Source organism: Hirundo rustica, chromosome 28 (assembly GCF_015227805.2).
Source record: "Hirundo rustica isolate bHirRus1 chromosome 28, bHirRus1.pri.v3, whole genome shotgun sequence".
Taxonomy (NCBI): domain Eukaryota; kingdom Metazoa; phylum Chordata; class Aves; order Passeriformes; family Hirundinidae; genus Hirundo; species Hirundo rustica.
Window position 1 is genome coordinate 1,374,943 of NC_053477.1, and position 21,578 is coordinate 1,396,520.

The 21,578-nt window shown below is 54.8% G+C and overlaps 1 protein-coding gene across 1 annotated transcript in view; it reads right to left on the minus strand.

Moving 5' to 3' along the window:
* Positions 1-1,113: 1,113 nt before the first annotated feature.
* NUDCD3 (NudC domain containing 3) overlaps positions 1,114-21,578 on the minus strand; it is a 28,824-nt gene continuing 8,359 nt past the window's right edge. The window contains exons 3-6 of the mRNA XM_040087816.2: positions 13,068-13,200; positions 8,707-8,850; positions 2,830-3,018; positions 1,114-2,246 (exon numbers count right to left, since the gene is read on the minus strand). Of these exons, the coding sequence (XP_039943750.1) occupies positions 2,136-2,246; positions 2,830-3,018; positions 8,707-8,850; positions 13,068-13,200 (577 nt within the window). The 3' untranslated portion in view covers positions 1,114-2,135. The remainder of the gene's footprint in view (positions 2,247-2,829; positions 3,019-8,706; positions 8,851-13,067; positions 13,201-21,578) is intronic.

The window sequence follows — 21,578 nt, forward strand, 5'->3', positions numbered from 1 at the left end:
GGTCACATCCAGACACCTCTCAAGAATCTCACCCCCCCTCCCCAAAGAACCCCAAACCCGCACCCCCTCCGGATCCCACATTCTCCCCCTAAAAAGCCCCAACATTCAGATAACCTCAAAGACCCCATATCCATGCCCTACCTTCCTCCCACCCTCGGGGAATCCCCCCCTATTCCCCCCAACACTGAGCTCCCTCCTCCCGGCACCAATGTCACCCCAAACAACCCTTACAGGCTCCAACCCCTCCCTAAGCAAAACACCCGGGAGAGGTCGGAGCGGGACAAAATCACCCCCCTGCTTCCCCCAAGGGCACCTTGAAGTCCCCCAGTTTCAGCAGCATAACGCGGGGGTGGGTTTTGGTGCGAGGGACACACAAAAAGCCGCCCCCAAGGCCACCAGGAGCCCCAGGGACAGCGGGGTGTCCCCCCCAGCCCGGGGAGGTGGGTGGGCGCGGGGGGTGTGGGGTGGGGGGAGTGGGCTCCCCACGGCGCGGGTGGGCGGCGGGCGGCTGGCGCTGCTGTTGCCATGGGGACCGTGGGCGGCCGGGGAGGCCGCGGGCCCGGTGTGCGCATCAGCGCCGGGAGATGCCGGCACTGGGTGGAGGGCTAGGGGGAGAGTGGTGGGTGACACCTCGGGGGTGGTATCCCCAGAGCACCCACGATATGAAACCTAGCCAGCTTTGGGGATCCCATACCCACCCCACCGCTCAAGGACACAAAAATCCAGCACCTTCTCCCCAGAGATCTCATATCGCACCCCAAGGACCCCAAAATCCAGCCTCCTTGGGATACCACATTCTGACATCCCCATGCCCAAGTAACCCATAAATCCAGCCCTCCTCGGGGTATCCCATATTCCAGCCCCTCCCCAGGATCTCAAAATTCATTCCCTCCACCCCCAGGAATCCCATAGTCACACCCTGAAGGACCCCCAAATTCCACTCTCCCCAGGAATCCCATATCCCCCCCAACATCCACCCCAATGTCTGGAGCCCATGCTGGCAGACAGACACCCCAGGCACCCTGCTTGGGTGTCCCTGTCCCATAAGCAAGGTGATGGTGGAGAATTGGGCACACTCATCTCCCCAGAGGTGGCACTGAATCACTCACAGGCCCCAGGGTGAGACATGTTTATTGCACACTGAGGGTGAGGGGTGGGGAACCAGACAAGGCGATGGCCAGGGACCCCCAGCCCACATACCCCAGAGTGGAGAGCTGGTGGGAAGCTGTGAGGGCCAGGCTGAGCCTAGGTGGGGCCTACTCTCCTAGGAAGTCCCCACTCTCAGACCCCTAAGTACCATGCCAGGGAAACCTGTATGTTTCTGAGGCTCCTGCCCAGCTGCTGGCTATGAGGTGTGGGCCTGTAGCCCCTCCAAACGCCAGTGCTGTGGGGAGCACCCCCACTGCTCCCTGATGAAGGGAAGCAAACACTGAGGGATGGCTGTGGTCACTGCCCACTCCCAGGTGCCCTCACAACCCTCCAGTGAGGAGGTGAAGGAGGGGGAAACCAGGAGGAAGCTGCCCTCGGGGCTAGGTAGAAGGCAGGGGCAGCAGAGACCCCTTGCGATACCCTGAAGCAGGGTTGGTGACACGATTTGGGGGGGCCAGGTGGGCAGGGTGCTGGCAGAGGCAGGCAGATGCAGGCTTCCTCATCCTCACTGCCCATACCCAGCACCCATCTCCACTGTGAGGGAGCAAAGCTGCCCCGTGCCAGGGCAGGGAGGGCTCCACATTCCCAGAAACCCCAAAAGCAGTATCCTCATCCACCAAAAATAATAATTATGTCACGCAACATGACCCAACACGCTCCATCTATTCCAGAAAAACATGGAGCGTCGGCAGCACAAGGTGAGGGGCAGGGAGGGGAAGAGAGAGGGGTCCTGGTGCCCAGGTTGTCGTGGTGACAGGATGTGTGTGTGTGTGTGTGTGTATATATATATATTAAAAAAAAAAAAAAAAAAAAAAAAAAAAAAAAAAAATCTGCCCGCTTCCTCAAGCTTCCCCACACAGCATGGATGGGTGCTGGCAGCGTGGATGAGTCCAGGGCACTGGCGCTGGGTGTGAGGGTCCTGGTGGGCATCCGGGGGCGGGGAGGTCTCCTCTCCCTGCTTTGTTTTGCAGTTGTTTTTGCCACTGTCAAAACTGGACGGCACCAGGGGAGATGTTGAACATGGAGGGGTCAAATTTCTGGCCGCGGAATGGCGAACCCTCGGTGTCCCAGCCCTTCTTTAACATCTCATGCACCTTCTGCAAAGAGGCCACAGGCTTCTGTCAGCCTGGGGTGATGCCATGCTGCTCCCCACACCCCTTGCTCTCCCCTGCGCTCATCCCAGGCATTGGGGCTGTGTGGCCACCTGACCCATGGGAAGGTCTGTGGGAAGCAGTCCCCCCCCGTCCCTGGCTGGCAGAAGTCATTGCCAAGGGCACACACCACTTCTGTGCTCCTCTTTGCTGCCTGGGAAAGGGCAGACAGCACCCAGGGCAGCACCAGGCAGCTCCTGGGTCGGGCTCAGTCCAGACCTTTGTGGGTCCAGCCCTGAGTAGGGCCAGCTTGGGAGAGAGGCACAGGGATGTGGGGCTCATCCCTGGTACAGCGGGTCTGGGCTTATAGGCAGTTGCCAAGGTGCCAGGAAAGGGAAGACAGGAGTGCATGGCAAAAGATTGACCAGCAGAACCTCACATCCCTCAAATGTTAATTGGGGGGGACACTGTGAAGCGGTGCTCTGAGAGGAAGCAGAGCCATTGGGGCCCCTTTTCCTGGGGATAGGACCCTTGAAGGGCAGGTGGGAGCACCAGGCTGGGGCAGTGACACAGGGTAGCCAGCACCTACCAGCTCATGGCTCTGCGGCTTGCCCTGCAGCTTCTGGTGGTAGTCAAAGGTGAGGCGGTCAAGCACAGCATGCTCCTCCTCGTCCACTGTGGCCATGGAGCGCTCCTTGTTGATCTTGTCAATGTCGATCTGCTCCTCACCCTCTAGGATGGCATTCCACCAGTACTCGTCCCCCTTGTTCAGATTGATCTGGGGACAAGGTGTGGGTCAGCGAATGGGGAGAGGAGCTCCTGTCCTGCCCAGAATGTGGTGCCCCTGCCCACCTCACAGCTCCACGGCAGTGATGCAGAGCTCGGCTGACAGCAGCATGGGGCTTGCCCACGAGTGGAAGTCAAGCTCATAGTGATCCAGCCTCACGGCTGGCAGAGGAGGAGGGATGCTTGTGTCTCCCTCCCTCAGCAGCCAAAGGCTTTGCTCAACCCTGCTGTGGGCCCCTACAGTCCCAGCTCAGGCCCCAAGGACAAAATCTCAGCCCACGTTACAGCTCAAAGTCAGGACCGGCGTTCCCCAGCGGCACCTGCCTAGGGGTGACAGCACAGCAGCAGTGACAGGGCCCAGGACTGCCAGATGAGGAGGCCGTGTTTGGTGGAGTGTGGGCTCCTGGTATGATAGTGCAGCCATCTTGCCTTTCCCTAACCTAGAAAGAACCTTGGCCTCAGCTCCCCTGGCACTGGCTTGGGTGGCAGCACGAGTGGCAAAGGAGGCAAGGATATCACCTGCTGCTCTGTGCCACCCCTGCTGACTGCCAGCACCTGCTTCCCGTGGCACCACAGCTCAGCAGCAGCCCCAGAGGGATGGACAAGGAGAGGGGATATCTCCTTGCTCCAGCCAACATCCTCACTGGGAAAAGCCACTGGCTATAGTCACAGGCATCATCCCTGATGGCAGTGCCTTGAGCAGAGTCGGCTGGCCCGGGAGGCTGTGCTGGGGCCAGCATGGGGCATCCTGCAACGGGAACTCCAGCTTGCTTTTAGTTTTTCCAGGAAGAGTGGGCTGTTTCCTCCCATGTTATTTTAGCACTAATCCCAGCAGCAGGGCAGATTTATGGCATTCGTTGGCCTCTGCAAAATCATCAATAAAGGCAGACAATACAATTTGCTCAAACCTCCCTGGAAGCTCAATAGCTCCAGAGGGGAGAACACGGACAGCCATTCCTGTTATAGAGCCAAGCTTCTCTGTGGTGTGAAGAAAAGGAACCAATTAATACAGGAGGGGGCGGCTGGGGTTTAATCCTTCTGAGAGAGCAGAGACAGTAAAATATTCCAGCTTGGGGAAGGCATTAGTTTTTCCAGCTAGACAGGCATGCTTGTTCTCTTTTTAATTGCACAGCTCCACTTTGGAGGGGAGAGAGAGCAACTGAGGGTTTGCTCCTGGGCTTCCCAACCCGTGGTGGGCAGGTGGGGGAGTGGTAGCACCCCCAGAACATCACCCTGAGACAGAAAGCAAAGTGGAGGGGCAGCAGCCCCAACTGTCCCACACCTGCAGCAGGAGCACCCTTCAGGCTCATGAGGTCTGGAACATGAGAGATGCCCTCATGGTGCTCCTGGCAAGGTGTGAGCTTCCCTAGTGAGGGCTCCAGCACAAGCCATGCCCCCATGGCATTGCGATGAAGCATGCATGGCTTGGTATAGCCCTACCAGGGCCAGCCTGCTGGCAGAGGGGCAGACAAGTGTTGGAGCAGCTCACCCCAACTCCATCCTGGAGCACTGGGGGGGATGGAAAACCCATCCTGGAGCACCTGGGATGGAAACCCATCTCACCTCCCTTCCCTACCAAACCCCTTTCCTTCACTGGCACCCTGACACCATCTGCACACCTCTGCAGCCTGTAAAAAAAAAAAAAAAAATGCAAACATTACATGAGTTTGCATTTTGTGGTTCCAAGTGGTGCTGGAGGACCTGCTGCAGACAGGTCCCACCTCCAGGATGGGACAGAAATAGGACATTTCCCTGGACAGTTTCTGCCAGTGTCCTCTCTAGATCCATCCCCTGCCTGGCTGAGTGTCTGGGTTATGTGAGCCAGTGGTGATGGAGATGCAGCTGGGTCCCCCCACAAGCACTTTGGATGCCCAAAGGGAGCCAAGGGAGCCAAGGGAGAGTTGAGAGGCCATGGCAGGTTTCTGGGTGATTCTCCACACATGCCAGTCCCCATCCACCCACCTGCCCATGGAAGAGGCTCTGGCACTTAGCTGACAGGCCCCCCCAGAGGCTGTGGGCACCGCTGTGGAGAGCTCCAGAAACTGGGGCTCCAGGAGGGAGCATGGCTTCTTCCACAAGGACAAACCCTGACCTGATTATGTTTCTCACTCTGAGACAAGGCAAAGCTTTGCCTGCACTTGACACTGCTGCTCACTTTTCCAGCCAACAGCTCTGGCTGGCCCCCTAAGGCCCCAGACATGCTGAGAGCCACTGAGGAAGGATGAGGTCACTGCGGTGTGCCCGTGCTCTCAGCCAGATTTCGGATCTGCCTTGTGGGTCGCAATGGGGTAAAAGCCCAGCTGAGTCTTTTGGGGTGCTCAAGGAGGCAGGAACAGCTTCTGCAACAGTGACCTGAGGAGAGAGAGGCTTGCAGGAGGCATACCCCAATGCTGTATCTGAAGCTAGCAGTGTCCTCATGCCACAGTGCTCACTTCCCACAGCCGGTGTCGAAGATATGAGCTCTCAGCCACATCGGGATGGGCTGTTGCCTGGAAAAGCACCAGGGTAATGATGGATTACAAGGAGGACGGCTGCAGGAACAATGGGACACTCAGCAGGAGAGACCCTCCAATAGGTGACAGGCATCACTGGTAGGGACACAGTGTCATGACCCATCTCCACCCCCTACTGGGAAGGTCACAACCCCTCACTGTCGGTGCTGGGCTTTGTGGTAGCACAAGGTTTCTTCTCTGATGCCAAATACCTTGTTAAACCTGGAGAGATGCTGCCAAGGGATGTAAGTAGGTCGTGGGAAGACACCCTCTGCCTGCCTGCCTTCCTCTTGGAACCACAGCAGCCAAAGTCACCTCAAAAATCTTTGGGAGGTGTTTAGGGGGACAGAGGAGGCACCATTCTTGCCAGTACAGGGAGGGTAGGGCTGAACACCACTAAATTGTCTCCCCTCAGCCTTATGGCTCACAGGATGACAAGCCAAGACTGTAGTAAACGTTCAAGGCAGGACTTGCTGACAGAAGCCCAAGTGTGGAAAACAAAGGCTGAGAGGAAGAGAAAAAGAGAAGGAATGGGAGAAAAAATCCTCCACAACGAAAATAATACCAAAAAGAGTTGTGCACAACACTCAGTGGGGATTGCTAAAAACAGCGAGGTTATTTTAATCTTGCTTTCAACAAGCAAGCGGGTGTGACAGAGAAGGGAGAGCACAGGGATGACACCCAGGACCAGGATAACGCGTGGCACACCACAGGCAAAGGCACAATCCTGGGACAAAATCCTGAGCAGGGGGTATGGACAGCCCCCCACCCCACATCGGCAAGGCACTCCACCATGGAACAATGCCAGCTGGATTCTGCTGCCATGCCCATGGGTGTGCCAAAGGATGAGATGAGAAACATGTTGGTGTCAGGCTGGGCTCCAGCTGGGAGCAGGAGGGGAAGGCAGAGTGGTCTCTGAATGCTGGTAAGGGGAGTTCTGGGGCTGCTGGAGTGCGAGTGACATAATGAAGAGGATACATGAATAAGAACGTCAGGCAGGATGGGGGAAGCAGAACTAGGATGGGTTGTAAGGCAAAATAATCTTCCCAGGATAAGAGCTGGAGGAGGAGCAAGTCTGCTCATGGCGTGCCCGTGAATGACATCCCAGAAGCGAGACAGGAGGGGGCCAGGGAGGCTGAGGACAGTGCAAAAGCTGTTACAGCAGCCTCCTGAAGAATCTGGGGATCTTGATGATACCTGGTATGTTCTGCAAGAAGACATGGGACTCAACAGCATCTCTGCATAGAACTGAGATCTTTTCAGACAGACAGGACCCAGCAAGAGAGATTCCACTTCCTTAGCGCCAAGACTGAGTTCTGCTGCAGGGATCACCTCAATTCACAGACCATGAACATGCAGCATGGACAGGGCCATTAAGGTCCCCCAACTAGTCCCTAAGGCAGGACCTCCTTGGACAACCCCAGCACTGACACTGGGTGAGTTCAGTTTTGGCTACACCCACACCCTGCCAGGGAATGCCATCGCTGTGTCCCACAGGGAAGCCAAGCAGCACCTTGCAGGACCTTGCAGGAGGGAGACAGCCCAACTGCTGCATTTGGAACTTACACAGAGCAATGCACAAACTGGGGCACAGAAAGGGTCCATGTGCCCCATGAGCTTCAAATAAATCCCAACGGCCCCATCCAGGCACTGAATGAAGCAATGCATTCCCACACGGGTGGGTGCCCCCTGATGAATGAATCGGGAGGAGGCACAAACCACTCCTGGCTACTCAGCGCATGGAAAAAGGAGATGCTCTTGGGCGAGAATTACTCACTCTGCTCCAGTTACCCTACAATTCTTCCAATGAGATCTCATCCCACTATCAATATGTTGGCAGCCAGCTGGAGATCCTTACAAGCCTGGGCTCATGCTATTCGAGGCAAGACCCAGCTCTGGGGCTGAGGGTGATGGGCTCACTCCAACTCCCCACACTGCCTGTGGCCACTCCAGGAGGCAGCACGTCTCGCTCCACCTGCGCCATTCCCAGCCTCTGACAGGTACTAAAGAGACACCGTCTGCCCTTGCTGGTGCTGGGAACATCCACCTGGGACTTCCAGACTTCCATCCACACCGTGGAGCAGCCACCCATTGGGCCACCTCCTCTTCAATGGGTTTATGCCTTTCCAGGATTGTTCCTTTGTCCCGGATAAGCTAATTTTCAAGATGTTTACGAATATTTACAAAATGCAGGTTAAGAACGCCACTACCACATCCTTTCAATGGCCTAGCAGCATCGAAGAAGCTCCTCTCCCTTGCAGAGACCTCACTCACCCTTTTGGCACCAGTCTGTCACTTGAGGTACATCTCTGCAGATCAGCAGTGGTCAAGCAGCACTGTGCAGCTTCTCCACACACCATCCACAGGATTCCTAACTCTGGCAGCACATTCCCACTCCATTTTCCACTGTGAGGGCTTGGATTTGGGTGCCATCTGCTGCCACCTTCATGCCACAGGGAGAAAGGCTTGGATCCAGCTCTCTCCCTCCCAGGGACAGTATGTGTCCCCTCCTGGGACTCACAACAGCCTGGGGACTCCTGAAACTCTCCTGGAAAAGCCTCTGGGTGGAAAAGGATAGGGCGAAGATAGTCACAGGTAGCAAAATCTTGCTCCTAGCACAATCCTGGCCCCCAATTTGGCATATAAACTTTGGAAACTGTTTTGACATACAAGATCCCAGGGTGATGGGCAGAACTGCAACAGTTTCAGCTGTGAACACAGCTGAACTTACACCTTCAGCACGAAAATCTGGAGCACATCAGAAATGAGGCTTGGGGCTGGGAACCCACTAGTAATACACAGCTGGGCACAAGCTGAGACCACCTTGACAGGGATGATTTGAGACAACAGAGTCAGCAAGGCCGGGTGTGCAGGACCAGCACTGCAGAGCTCCATGATTGAGAACAGTGACCACCCCTAAGGCATGGCTGTGCTACACCCCCTCAGCTGCAGCTGGGGACTCCTTTGCCCAGCCTGACAGTTGTGCTGCCCAGCTGGCACCCTGACAGGCAACTCAGGAGCAGGAGGCAAGACACAGCACACAGGCAAGGGCAGCATGAGCCAGACGCTGGACAGGCAAAGCCAGACACATCCAGAGCTGGCTCAAACTTCCACCTGCTCCAGTTTCCTAGGTCAAGTGTGGCAGAGCTGCAAGCCAAGGAGACGCAGCTGGTGTAGACCACCCTTACCAAAACACACTTCCCAGGCTCCAGGCTCCACAGGGAACTCTCCGTGTTGATCCTGTGGGTGAGTTTCCCTTCCATGAGGACACGTTGGCTGCTTCCCTCCACCACAGCTACACGAATTGCACCACTGCTGATATCCACAGACACCTGGAAACAAAGGGAGAGACACAATTTGGAAGGCTCCTGCTTGCCATCTCACTGCGCATGCTGGGGTTTGGGGTCAAGTGCACTTGCAGAGGATGAGAGAGAGAAGAGCTTCCAGCCCTCCCTGTAGCAGCAGGGTGGGAATCCTGCTGTTCTCTCATAGCAAACAGCGACAGTTTGGAGGAGAGAGGAAACCTCTTCAGGGAAGGAAAAGCAATCGGGGGACCCTTGAAGGATTCAAGGCAGCTGGTTCTAACCCACGCCTCAGTTTCCCCTCAAAGACCAGTGACGCTACAGGCCTCCGAAGAGCATTCAAAGGCTGGGCACCTCTACTTGCTAGGAGAGAGCTCTTTAGGGGTGTGCTTGTCTGTCACTGTGACAAGCTGGGCATGAGTGCGTGTCATCCTGATAGACGAGCAGGGGCAATTTGGGGGTTCCTATACTAGGGCTGCAGCAGGTCATCCCCTCTTTGCTGCACCATGCTGAAAGCATGCTCCTTGGCTCTGCTTCCGCTGCTGGAGCCAGCACTGGGCTCAGCCCAGGCCTCCCATTGGGTGTGTGAGGAGGGGCTGCGTGCAGGGGGAATGCTGCAGCATGCTTTCCCGGCTCCCTGCTACAGGGGCAGCTCTGTCCCCAGGAACAGGGCCAGTTCCCGCCCACAGCAGCCATATGGGGAACTCTGCTCCGACCTGCCATGCAGGTGACGTGGCTGTCCCCTGGGGAGACAGAGGCAGGCTGTGAGGGGCACACAGTACCCTTGGTCTCTGTAGAGACCATATGTTCTCTCTTGTCCCCTCTAGCCCTGAGGTGCCGCCAGCAGAGCCCATGCCAAGCCAGGGGATGTAAGGAGGACCTGACTGGGGAGAGGTAGGATTGTGGCCCCCAGTGCTGGCCCAAGAGGAGGAGACTGCAGTGAGATTTGCCTGCATTCTCTCCCAGAGTTCCCCCAGATCTTCCTCCTGCTCTGCAGATCTCATTTGAAATGTTATTACATTATCCATTACCTAGGAGACTTCCAGCAGCTCACTAGCTCCACACAGGCAGAAGACAGGCAGAGCTGCTCCAGCCAGGGAGGGCACCGTGGCTGTGTCTGACTGATGTCACCCGGGTACAGCCCCTGAACCTGCTGCGTGCTCCGGCAGGAGCAGAGGAGGCCCAGCACACGCAGCAGAGGGTGACATGGGACTGAGCTCCAGTGGGATGGCTGGGAGCAGAACTGTGCTCACAGGGGATTGGGGAAGGGACATGAGGATGGGAGAGAACTGGCTGTCACCTGGCATGTGGCTGTGGACAGTCTCTACAAGAACAGCTGCCCTGGGATGAAAACACCTCCAGAGGAGCTCCCTCCATGGAGAGGCTCCCTCCAGCCCAGTGCTGACACCTTACTGCAGAGACGAGGCATGGGGATGAGGCTCTGCCCTCCACTCCACCATTTGCTCAGGTCCCTGGGTGCAGGGACAGAGCTGCTGATGCTGGGCTCTCAGCATGGTACAGGGCCTGCCCAGAGGATCAAGGGGAAAAAAAGTAAGGTGACTTCCAAGTCACCTTTTGGGGAGAAATTCTTTGGGGTGTGGAGGTCCAGGAAAGCTGGAGACATGGAAGGCACAGGCGCAGCATTGTGTCAGTGGAATCTACATGGACAAGAACCAAATGTGAGAGGGGTTTTATTCACAGGTGGCCGCACAAGATATCTGGTAGTGCCGAGGGACACCTTTTAGGTGCTCTGGGACCAGCCACGCATGGGAAGACGAAGCAGAGAAACTAAAATGGAAGAAGAGATACAAACTGGGAAGACTTAATCCAGCCATTTCGCTGTGCAAGCAGCCAACATGAGAAGCAACTGCAACACCTGCTTCTACCTGCACTCAGCAAGAAGGTCCCACGTAGCACACCAGCCCCCCAGGAGTAGGGACAGGGGCAGCACATGCCCTGCTGGAGAGCCCTGCCCCTCTGTTCATGGAGGGACATGTCTGAGAGGACTCATGTGTGCACAAGGTGGTACCTGTGCACAGCCCACACCTGGGGGAAGGCCAAGAGCAACCCACAGTACTGTGGCAGCTCTGAAGCTGCTTGTCCCTCTCCAGGCGCTCCCCACAGGCACCTCTGCTCCCCAAAACACCTGGCTGCTCCCAAAGAAAGCCAGCTCTCGTCTGTGCTGTGGTCTTTTCACCATAGTGATTTCTGTCCACACTGGATGCCCACGCTCACCCACGCAGCTCAAACAAGCAAATATAAACTGAGAGAGGAATCGAGCTTGTCTCCTCTTGAGTCCAGCAGAGAGAGGCCTGGAGTCATTATCTCTATTTAAGCGCTTGGATCCATGGGCCTCTGTTGAGCCCATAAGCAGATCAGAGGTGTGGATCATGGAGGAAGATGCTCCCACCTACCCAAATTGCCCATTTCTGCTCCAAGGACACCTGAGCTCCATACATGGAAACCTCAAGCTCACCAGAGCAAAATGTGCCATAGCAACAGCCTGAATCCCAAAAAGTCTTCCCAAAAATAAGGAAGACTGTGAGCAGCATTAGAGTTGGGTGCACTCAGAGCCCAGGGACCAAATGGGGAAATTTTTAATCTTGCCTTGGCAGGCAGAAGCAAAAAAACTGGTAATTTTTAAAAAATATGAAGCTATCTGAATGCAGGAGAATGTTGCTCTTGTGCAGGTACTGATTAACAACATGTCCAAAGTCCATGGAGCTTTTAAATTGCTGAGTCCTCCTGCTCTGGCCCAAAACCCAGCCTGTCTGCCCTCATTCCCCCAAGGCAGGGAATACATAGAATCATTTGGAAATGGAAACTCAGCTGACATGAGAAGCCCCAAGAAGGGGGTATGAACAAAATACCAGGAAAGAGAATGCAAGGAGAAGGGAAGTCCAGCACCCTAACAACCAATTTCTTCAAGAGGGCAGTGTGGGCAGATACTGGGGCAATGGTGGGCAGAGCCATGCCACGGGCACTGGCATGGGAAAGGGGGTGTCTTGAAACCTCCTTTGCCCACTTTGAGGTGCAGGGACTCTTCCACTGCAATAGCACAGTCTTGAACCAAGGAAAGGTCAGGAAACATATCCTGTCTCCACTCCTGTAAGCTCCTGCAGGCTCCTGAACCTCTCCATGGCCAAGGATAGAGCAGACAGAGCTCTGTGTGGGGTTTTTGGCAAGGACACAACTTCTCTGGCATGGAGGAAACTTCCCCAGACAGGGAGAGGAATCGTGATTGAAGTATGATGTGGAGGGATGGAATATCCATCTGGACATCCCAGAATCCTTTGAAGAAACAGCCTGGGTTTGTTTTAGAGACCCGCTGGAAGAGATGCATCTTCCTGGTGCCTTGCTGTGCCTGTGGAAGCCATGTGCCCCCTCACCCCTCCAGCCTGGGCTGCTGCTGCTGCCAGTGACACTCCTTGGCGTGCTGAGGAGCTGTGTAGGCTGAAACCAGTGACAAACTCCAGTGTGCTCCTTTCAGCCACCCTGGAAGCAGAGGAGAGCAGGAGGTGGGGAGCACAGGCTTTCCAAATGGAACAATACAGAGGGAAGGGCAGCACTTGGGAAAGAGTTCAAACTTCTAGGTCTGACGAAGGTCAGCCATGGGCACACTCTTTCTGGGTCCCTGATCAGGAGAGACCAGATGTGGTGCAGGAAAAACAACACGACCACAAGCAGAACAGGGAAGCTCCTGCCTGAGCCAAAGAGAGAGGCGAGACCTCTCTGTACATGAAGCCAGCCAGGGGGAGGGGCTACCCCTCAGCCTCCACCCAAGGCCGGCTCCCTTCCATCTAGAGCAGGTCAAGCCACACAGGGGCTGTGCCTGATCCAGCTCCCCAGTGCCAGAGGAGCCGTTCCAGCAGCTCCTGCTTCCAAACAGAAGGCAGAAGGCACTCAGAGCCAGAGGAACAAATGAAGAACGGCCTCTATCCCCAGCCAGGCTCTGAAACACACGTGTGAGTATGCAGGTAGTAGAAGCAGAAAGAAGCATAGAAAGTGCAAGGCAATGCCAGGGAACCTAGCTGAGATGGAGCAGAGGACACTGCCACACAACAGGAACACAGTCAGTCTGTGATCTCAGTCCCCATCAGACTCACTGGAGAACAAGGCACAACCACATCCTGGTCCTTCAGTACAAAGGACAAGGAGCCTTTCTGCTCCAAACACAGTTTTCCAGGAAAGCTGTGCACCCCGACGAAAAGGGAAATGTTAAAGAGATGCCACGAACACCACTTTACCTGTTTGCCTTTGACAATGTGCTTGGGCACAGGCACTTTAATTTCCAGGTCACTGTAGTCTTGGGACCAGGTGTAATTCTCTCGCACAGCTCCATTGTAGCTGTCAGGGTTTGTCTGGAACTGCTCCTGTCTCCTGGTGCAGGGAGAAAGGGGTGACACGTTAAATGAGAGCAGAGCCTGGAGAGAGCTGGAAGCCTGAGAGCAGGATGCAAGAAACCAAAAGGAATGGCATAGCCTCTGCTCAGCCCTTCTACAGCATCTCCAAGGCTGGGCTCCTGCCCCATCTCTCCCTCACTGCCGGCTCTATGGAAGGGAGCAGGTCCAAGTAAGCAGCCACAGGACAGAGGGACCACAGCCATCCTACCCACTGTGGGTGATTCACAGTCCTCTCTCCCCAGTCTGCTGGAGCAGCAATCAGGCTGCTGAAAGGACAACCGGTGAGACACACGACAGTGACAGTTTGGCAGCCCAAAAGGTGCAGAGATGGCCTCCAGTGGGCCATGGCCACCTCTGCTCCAGTAGAGAGTTCCTCGTTCCCTCTACTTCCCATCACAGCTGGAGCGGGGACACTGGCACGTGCTGTGTGTGAGCTGTCCCCCAAGGCACTGTCATGGCTGCAGAGGTGGTGGCCTATGGGTGTGACCATGAAAACACAGCACTGGTTCTCCTCACTCTGATTTTAACATTTGGGAAAATCACCAGCTGTTATGACCAGGGCAATTGTTTACATGAAGGTGATGGAGCTGGGGACCAGGATGCTTCAAAAGCCATCCCAGGGTGCCTGGACAAGTGAATCGTGAGCAACACTGAGCACAACACTGCCCCTTCCAGCTGTGGAAATGTCAGAAAAGCTGAGATGGCTGCAGGGGTAAGATTGGGTTTATTGATAAGCAATAAACAAGACAGTGTTTCCAGCCAAGAAAGATCACCACACCCTTAAAGATCCCTTTAAACTGCTGGGCTGGGGATCTATTCCACTGAACCTTCACAGAGAGGGCTTTCAAATAAAATCAAATCTTTTCTAAAGATAGCTGCGGTGCTAACAAAAGGCAGAGTTATTTTAAAATGTTTTGATACCCACCTAGGCTTCAGTGTAGAGCTGGATAAACATGGGGCTCAGGGACTTATGTAAAGGAGGGGCTGGAGAAGAGCATCCCCAGGGCACAGACAGCCCTGGGGAGCCTGTCTTGCTGTGCTCTGCTGCCTTCCTGGCACCCCCACTCTGGGGGGCCCTCACTAGTCTGGGGTGGGCTTGGCTCCAGCAGCACATCACCCTGAGGGTTATGTAAGAGCCATCTATTTAAATTAAATTAGGCTGCAAGACAGTCAGAGGGGGCTGTAAACGTGGCTGTGCGCACCTCCCCATTTTTTTTTTTTCCCCTATGGTTTCACTGGGTGCACCAAGAGTTTCACCTGCCCTGTTACACCTGTGGACTGGGGGGGGTCTGATCCACTCCGAGGCACTGAAGGCACTACTGGGACTGGCGGCGTTCACAGGCTCCCACCCTCAGCTGGCCGTTTCGGGGGGCATCGCATCATTTTTCAGGCATCTTGGCCTTGCCTGGCAGTCGCCCATTGGGTGCCCATTGCCATGGAAACAGGGTTGGCATGGCAGCACGCACCGGGCTGGTGCGTTGGCTCCAGCTGTCACTTCCCAACCGCCCCCGGATTGTAGGAGTCAAACAGGCTGGAGGGTGAGAAGCCGAACGGTGCAGGCGACCAGGAGCTGTGGTGACAGGGTCTTCAGAGCCCCGAGCACACTCCCGTGGGAAGTAAACAAAGCAAACGTGCTGAAACGCGGTGGTATGTCCCCAGGCATTGTCTCATGTGTCCCCTGGTCCCCGTCTAGGAACAGCCCATTGGTGGCACCCAGCTTGTCTCTCAAGGCACGCCTGTCTCAGAGACCACGCTGCATCAGCCCCTGGCAGGGAGCAGGGTCTGTGTGTAGCCTGGGGCAGCTCGGCTCGTTAAATGCCCTCGTAAGATGTTTACCCGTACTGTGGGGTCTGCCCAGGCATGGCACATGGGACTCCTGCCCTCCACTCCAGGCTGGCCACGAGGCCACATGGTGAACCAGAGGACAAATCTGACCCGATTTTAAACCCAGCTGTTTTTTTTTAAAATCTCTTTAGAAACTAAGCAGTGTGGGTCACTTTCTGTTTTTCTGTGACCTTCAGGGGCAGCAGCATGGAGGGGGTTTTGACACCCCACAGTCCTACCTGCACCACCCTTCAGTTCTCTGCAGCCTCCCTCCATGGGAACCCCAGCTTTCTGGCTTAGTGGTCATGCTGGCCACGGCAGAGCCCAACCTGGCTCCTCCCAAACCTGCCAGCAAGATACATGGGGGAAGCTGGGAGTTGCCATTCCAAGTGTCTGTGGCTCCCCACAATCATGAAAGAACCAGACAAAAACCATCAAATAGCAGTTTCCCCTAGGCTGCTCCCCCCGGACCTCTCCTGGGAAAAATTCAAAAGGGAGCAGGAGGAGGCAGTGGGCCTTACGCCCAGTCAAGGCTCGTGAAACCAGATGCAGGTCATCCAAGATGGGAGAAATCCACTGGTACAAAGGCACACACAGTGAGATGCCAGCTACAAATGGCCTCAGCATGAATAAACATAGCAATCAGTTGCTGTCACAAAGCCACCAGGGCTGTCCTGGATGTGCCTTCTCTTCCTCAGGAGAAGAGCACAGGGGCAGAGCGGACCCCAGCCAGGCAATTCTGGATGTTGTAGCCCCACTTGGAGCTTACCAAATGCAATCTCACAGCCTGTGAGGGCATGAAAGACTCATCAGCCCCACAGCCAGTGTTAACTGTGCAACAGGGAAACTGAGGCAGGGCTTGCTCCGCAGGGACTCTGTCCAATGTCTCTCTGCACAGCATAGGGACTGCAGAGGTGACAGCAGCCTTACTGCCAGCCCAACCGTCCCTGTGGGACAGCTCTGTCATTCTCCAGAGCTGTTACTGTGTTATAAATGGAGCACAGCTGGGTGACAGAGGGACGTGTCACCACCACCTCTGCCACCACGTGCAGCTCACTGGACAAGTTCAGCCCCACCTCCTCGGCCTTGCAGCCCCTCATACAACTTCAGCGGGAGAAGCTCCCCCTTGTGCCTAAACCTCCCTCTAGCCATGTCTGCCCGTCCTGGGGGGGTGTGAGATCCAGTGCCATCACTTCTCGACTCCTCTCCTCCCCAACACCTAGTCCAAATCCCTCCAGCTATTTTCCCAAGAAACCACCAACCTCTGCTTCTGCTCTGTTTCCAATGTTGAAAATCCATGCAATGGGCTTTGTACCCCTGGACAGGATCACCGGGGGACTCATAAAGCCTGGATAATTCCACTGCCAGTGGAACTCCCAGCTCTGTAGCCTTGGAGGATCCAGGGTGGCGAAGGCAAGGCACAGCCTTGCTAGGCCCTGCTGACAAACAGCTGACAGCTCTACCACCTCCTGGAGCAACTCTTCCTTTCCTGGAGATTTTCCAGCCAGATCTCTGCCTGGTCCAACAATGCTTAGCACACGCCAGTGGCACTCCAGAATTGGACCCTGCTCCTTGGCTGGGAGGCAGCTTCCCTCACCATTCACAGGAGACAGCTCTGGCTCACAGCATGCCGGGCCAAGCCATGCCGCCACACCAGAGGCGGCTCTCCTGGCCGAAGGCATCCGTCATGCTGTCTGAAGAGCACCACAGTGCAGCAGGTGAGAGAACCTCCTGCACCAACACTGTGGTTCCTGCTCCCAATCCCCAGACCCACCACCTGAAGAAGAAGGCCAGATCCAGCACACAGTGTGGGTTGGGTGGCAATTGTGCCAGCAGTACGGCCGCTCCTAATGCGATGGTCACTCACCGGACTGCCTGAATGCCTGCTGGGCTGGCGCAGGTGGTGGCTGGAATGAGGGGAGGGAGGGTGACAAAGCACCAGCTTTTATACCCAAGGGCTTGGCACTGCGTGCACTTGGCTGTCGGGTGGTGGGGATGGTGGGGGTGGGTCTGTGTGTTCTGTCTTGTTCTATTTTTGCTTGCAATGTGTCATTTTGGGGGAGGTGAAACCTTTAACAATGCACCATCGAGAAGCAGCCGATCTGTTTCCCACTCCTCAGAGCCACATGGCACAGCACGGCTGCGCTGTCCTGGGGACTGGAGCCACTCCTTACACACAGGGTGAGACCCTCAGCAGCAGCACAAGGGGACCAAGACCCCCACGAGAGGTGGCAGTGCTGTCCCTGGTGGGTTTGCTAGATGTCTGAGGATTGAACCATACGTCAAGCCCCATACACAGATTTCTGGGCATTTCTTACTCTGGGATTCCCAGCTCCGTGGGTTGGTGACGCACGATGAGCTGAGCAATGTGGAAATGGCAACAACAATCCTCTCCCTGTGGACAGTCAGCTGAACGTGTTTCTGTCCTTGGAGCTCAACAGCCGCAGCACCAACTCTGTGAACACAGAGCAGGACACAACTGAAGAGCAGGAAACAAACACACCAAAGGATCTGGTTGTTTGAGCTGAGAAGCAGGGCAGCTCACTGAGCTCCTCTTCACTGAGGAGTTTTGGTGCAGGCATGCTAAAGTTGAGGAAAAGACACAGCAGCATGAGGAGCAGAGGTGGGAAAGTGTCATGGGAGGGAACTGGTACAGCATAATCCCAATGGACCTCTTTTTTTCCCCCATAAGAAGAAGGAAAAAATTACAAGGATTATGAGAACAACTCAATGAAAGTGATCCTCTCAGCCTGGAGCAGTTCAACTTTCCAAGGCAGGATCCCTGCCCTCTCAGGAAGGGAAGTCCAGGATACCTGGAGCTAGCAGTGAAGGATGCCATGGCTCAGTGGCCAGTACAGCAGGCACTCTCATGTCACTGGCATCCCCAGAAAGCTTCCTCCAGAGCTGGCACTGCTGTTTGCTATTACTGAAGGTGAATTATTTAGGCATCTTTAAGGAAATCATGTCAGGCCAGATGTGGAGGAAGGATGAGAGGAGCAGCCCACAGTCCGTCCCCCTGAAACCACTGATGCAGGTAGCACAGGGCTGCTGGGAACCAGCACCATGGCAGCAGCCACCATCCTCCTGCCATGGCAACACTTGGGTCACCCACCCAGGTGGGTGAGACCCCTGAGTCAGACCCCTGGCCAACTCCAGACCTTCACACTATCACAAATCCCTGATCCCTCCTGGGGAAGCACCTTGCACCACACCTGCATCTTGTCCTCTCAGCACTAAAGGGACTGCATGTAGCCCAGCAAGGCAGAAACCATAGTGCAGTGCAGCTAGGCAGGCAGGCAGGGGGATGGCAGAGCCCATTCTGCATCTCTGCACAAAGGCCACACTCACTCAAAGACACCAGCACACGCAACACAATACAGATTTACAGGAATAGATTTCCAGAACTTCTACTGGCTCTCCAGATGAGAACCCAAAGTACTTCAAGCCACAGGAAGGTCTGCGCACCCCAAAAAGCTGCTACCATGCTTCAGCTTGAGCTGGTAAGCCAAAGCTAAAAACCTCCCAGCTTCTAAGATGATTTTGAAGAGGGTAAAATGTGCCCTCTGCTCCTCAGGGCTCCAGTGTGGGTGCTGTAGCAACAAGTAGGGAAGCCAGAGGTTTAACCTCATCAGAAAGCTGCATTCCCAAAGCTGCAAGGATTGTGTGCATGGAAAATCCCAGCTTTGTGCTACTTCTGCAAGCAAGCTGCAAAGGAGCCTCCCCCCTCACCTCCAGATTTAACATCTTTTGGCATCAAAACATCAGGACAGTCGTACTTTCTGTCTCTGGGCTCTGCCTGGGAAGCACCGCGGTAGGAAAATGTACACCGCGGCTCCCAGACCTTTGCTGGGGTCCAGGAGGCAACCAGGGCTCCACAAAGGCTTCCTTGTACCAGCACTTCAACTAATGAGGGCCCTGGCACAGCACTAAGCAAGCTGAATGCCAAATCCCTTCCTTTACAGTTCAAGTCACACTGCAGTCAATAAGCCTCAGGATCCACTCTGATCCCCTCTGATCCATCCCGATCCTCTCTGACACTCCTTGGCTGGCAGCAAGCTGAGCCCTGAGCACAGCAGTGGTCCAGGGCACTCCCATTCCTCAGGATTTCCTCCAGTCCAAGTGAGTTTGGTTTGCTGGAGAACAACCCAAATCCAGTTTTGGAAAGTCTTCTTCACCTGCAAAGCAGGCAGAAGTCTGTCAACAGTTCCCCGTAGCCCATTGTCCCTGGGGTCCTGAACACACACCTCCAGGACTGCACTGTGCAGCTTGGTGGTCCTGCTCTCGAAAACAAAAGGCGAAAAATGCAAGCCAGTGCCTTCCCCTTCACTCAAACCTGAGGTACAGCCCAGCCAGGAAGTGCAGCCCAGGCTCAAGCCTGCAGTGCCCACCATCAGCCTTACAAGGATCATGGAATCATGGAATTATTTCAGTTGGAAAAACCCTCTGAGACCATTAAGTCCAACTGTGTCCTTAGCACTGTCAGGGCCACCACTAACTCACGTACCCAAGTGCCAAATCTGCACATTTGTAAAATCCCCCCAGGCTGTACTCCCTGGGCAGCCTGTGCCAGGGCTGGGCAGCCCTTCCCATGAAGGAATCTTCCCAATATACAAGCTAAACCTCCCCTGGCACAACTTGAGGCTATTTCCTTTTGTCCTGTCCCTTGTTCTCTAGGAGCAGAGCCAGATCCTCACCGGGCTCCACCCTCCTGTCAGAGAGTTGTCAAGAGTGAGAAGGTCACCCCGAGCCTCCTTTTCTCCAGGCTGAGCCCCTCCAGCTCCTTCAGCTGTTCCTCATATGACTTGTACTTCAAAGCCTCACCTTCACAAAGCCTCAGAGCTTCAACTTACCACCAGGATGGAACCAACAACCAAAACCCAAGCCCATCAAGACACACTACCCTAGATCCCAGTGTGTCATTAAGTCCAGGTGATGCAGTAGGAAGGGGTCAATGCTCCTGGGTACCACGTGCCCAAGCCACCACTCACATGATGCCTTTGCTGCTCTACTGAGGAGCCAACCAACAAATCCACCCGCCTCCTTTGCATCTGGAGCCCCCACCAGCCCCACAGAGATGCTCTGCCCCCTCCCTGCTGGGGGAGAGCCTTGCCCTTTTCCAAGCTCACTCACTTCAGGAGAGCTTTTAGCTTTCCCTTTTGTGTCCCAAGTTATTTAGAGCTGTTCGACAGCGCCAACTTATTGACGTTAGGCAAGTTGAAATGCCACCACCAGCTTGCAGAAGAGTGCTGTAATGCAAGCACCAAGGGGTTAAATTTCACTACTGGAGGGATATTTAGGTCAAGGACAGCAGGACATACTACTGTCCAGAAAAGACCCCTGGGATCTTTATTGTTTGCACACAGCTTCTACAACCTTGGGCTTCAGAGATCTCCTGGGAGAGTGACCTACACGCAGCCAACCAGGCTCCCCTGGGATAAAGGGGGATAAGGGCAAAGGAAGCCAAAGGGATTGAGCTGTTGGAACAGAGGACAAGGTGGCCTCTCAGACCCTGACATCACCAACACAACCTGGCCTAATCCAGGTAGTTTTCCATGGTAGGCCCCTTTTAGTGAACCAAGCAAACAGCGATTGCTTTTTTACCTAAGAATTGGGCACATGCTGTCCCTCGGTTTCCAGCCCTGGGATTTTCTGCTTGTTGAGAGAAAAATTTATAGGTTTTAATTTAGTTATTTTTGGTCCCAGGAGCTAATTTTGGAGTTCAGTACCTTGGTAGGGCAACCAAAAGACTTAGCAGTTCAGTGCAGCACAGGGAAATTGGCACTCTGCTGTTGATCTCTGCTGCCCAACCAGAGGAGCCTGGGTCTCCAGAACACTGGAAAATTGGACCCTGACTGTTCCTGATCATCTGCAAAAGGCTTTAGTGACAAGGGCTGCACCAGAAAGGGCTAAGGGATTTCACCCTCAGCTCAAGTGTTTCAACCCTTTGAAAGGAAGCTTCCTGAGCAGTTAAGTTCCCACCACAATGGGAGAAGGAATATGGATTAAAATGATTCTCCCAGCAGGAATGGCTTCTCTCTATTGCAAGAAAGACTCCACTTAGCAAAGATGACTTAAGTTACATTTCCCTGCTTCCCTCAGTGTCACCTGGACACATTCCTCCCAGAAACCAAACACAACAGCACTGTGAGTGCAGTGCTGCAGACCCTGAAGGTCAAAAGCCTCGGTTCCACATAAGGAGCCAAGGACACACAGGGGCATGTTGGCAGAAGAAGGTCTCACCAACACAGAGCTTCTCAAAGCTCTTGCTCCCAACCTGAAAAAGCTGTCAGCGCTGGGGAGAGCTGGGAAGGGAGCAAAAGGGTTTGGAGTGATGTCACTTTACTGTGAGAGGTACCATGTGGCTGGTAGAGGATTTCCTGGCCTCATTGCAAAAGCAGGACAGCAAAAGAGAAAAGAAACAGGGAGGGAGGCAGAAAACACCAATGCATCCACACACAAGCATGGGAATGGCCCTCAGAATACTGGAGAATCGTGTAGGACCAGGAACACAAAGATGCTCAAGCAGGAAAC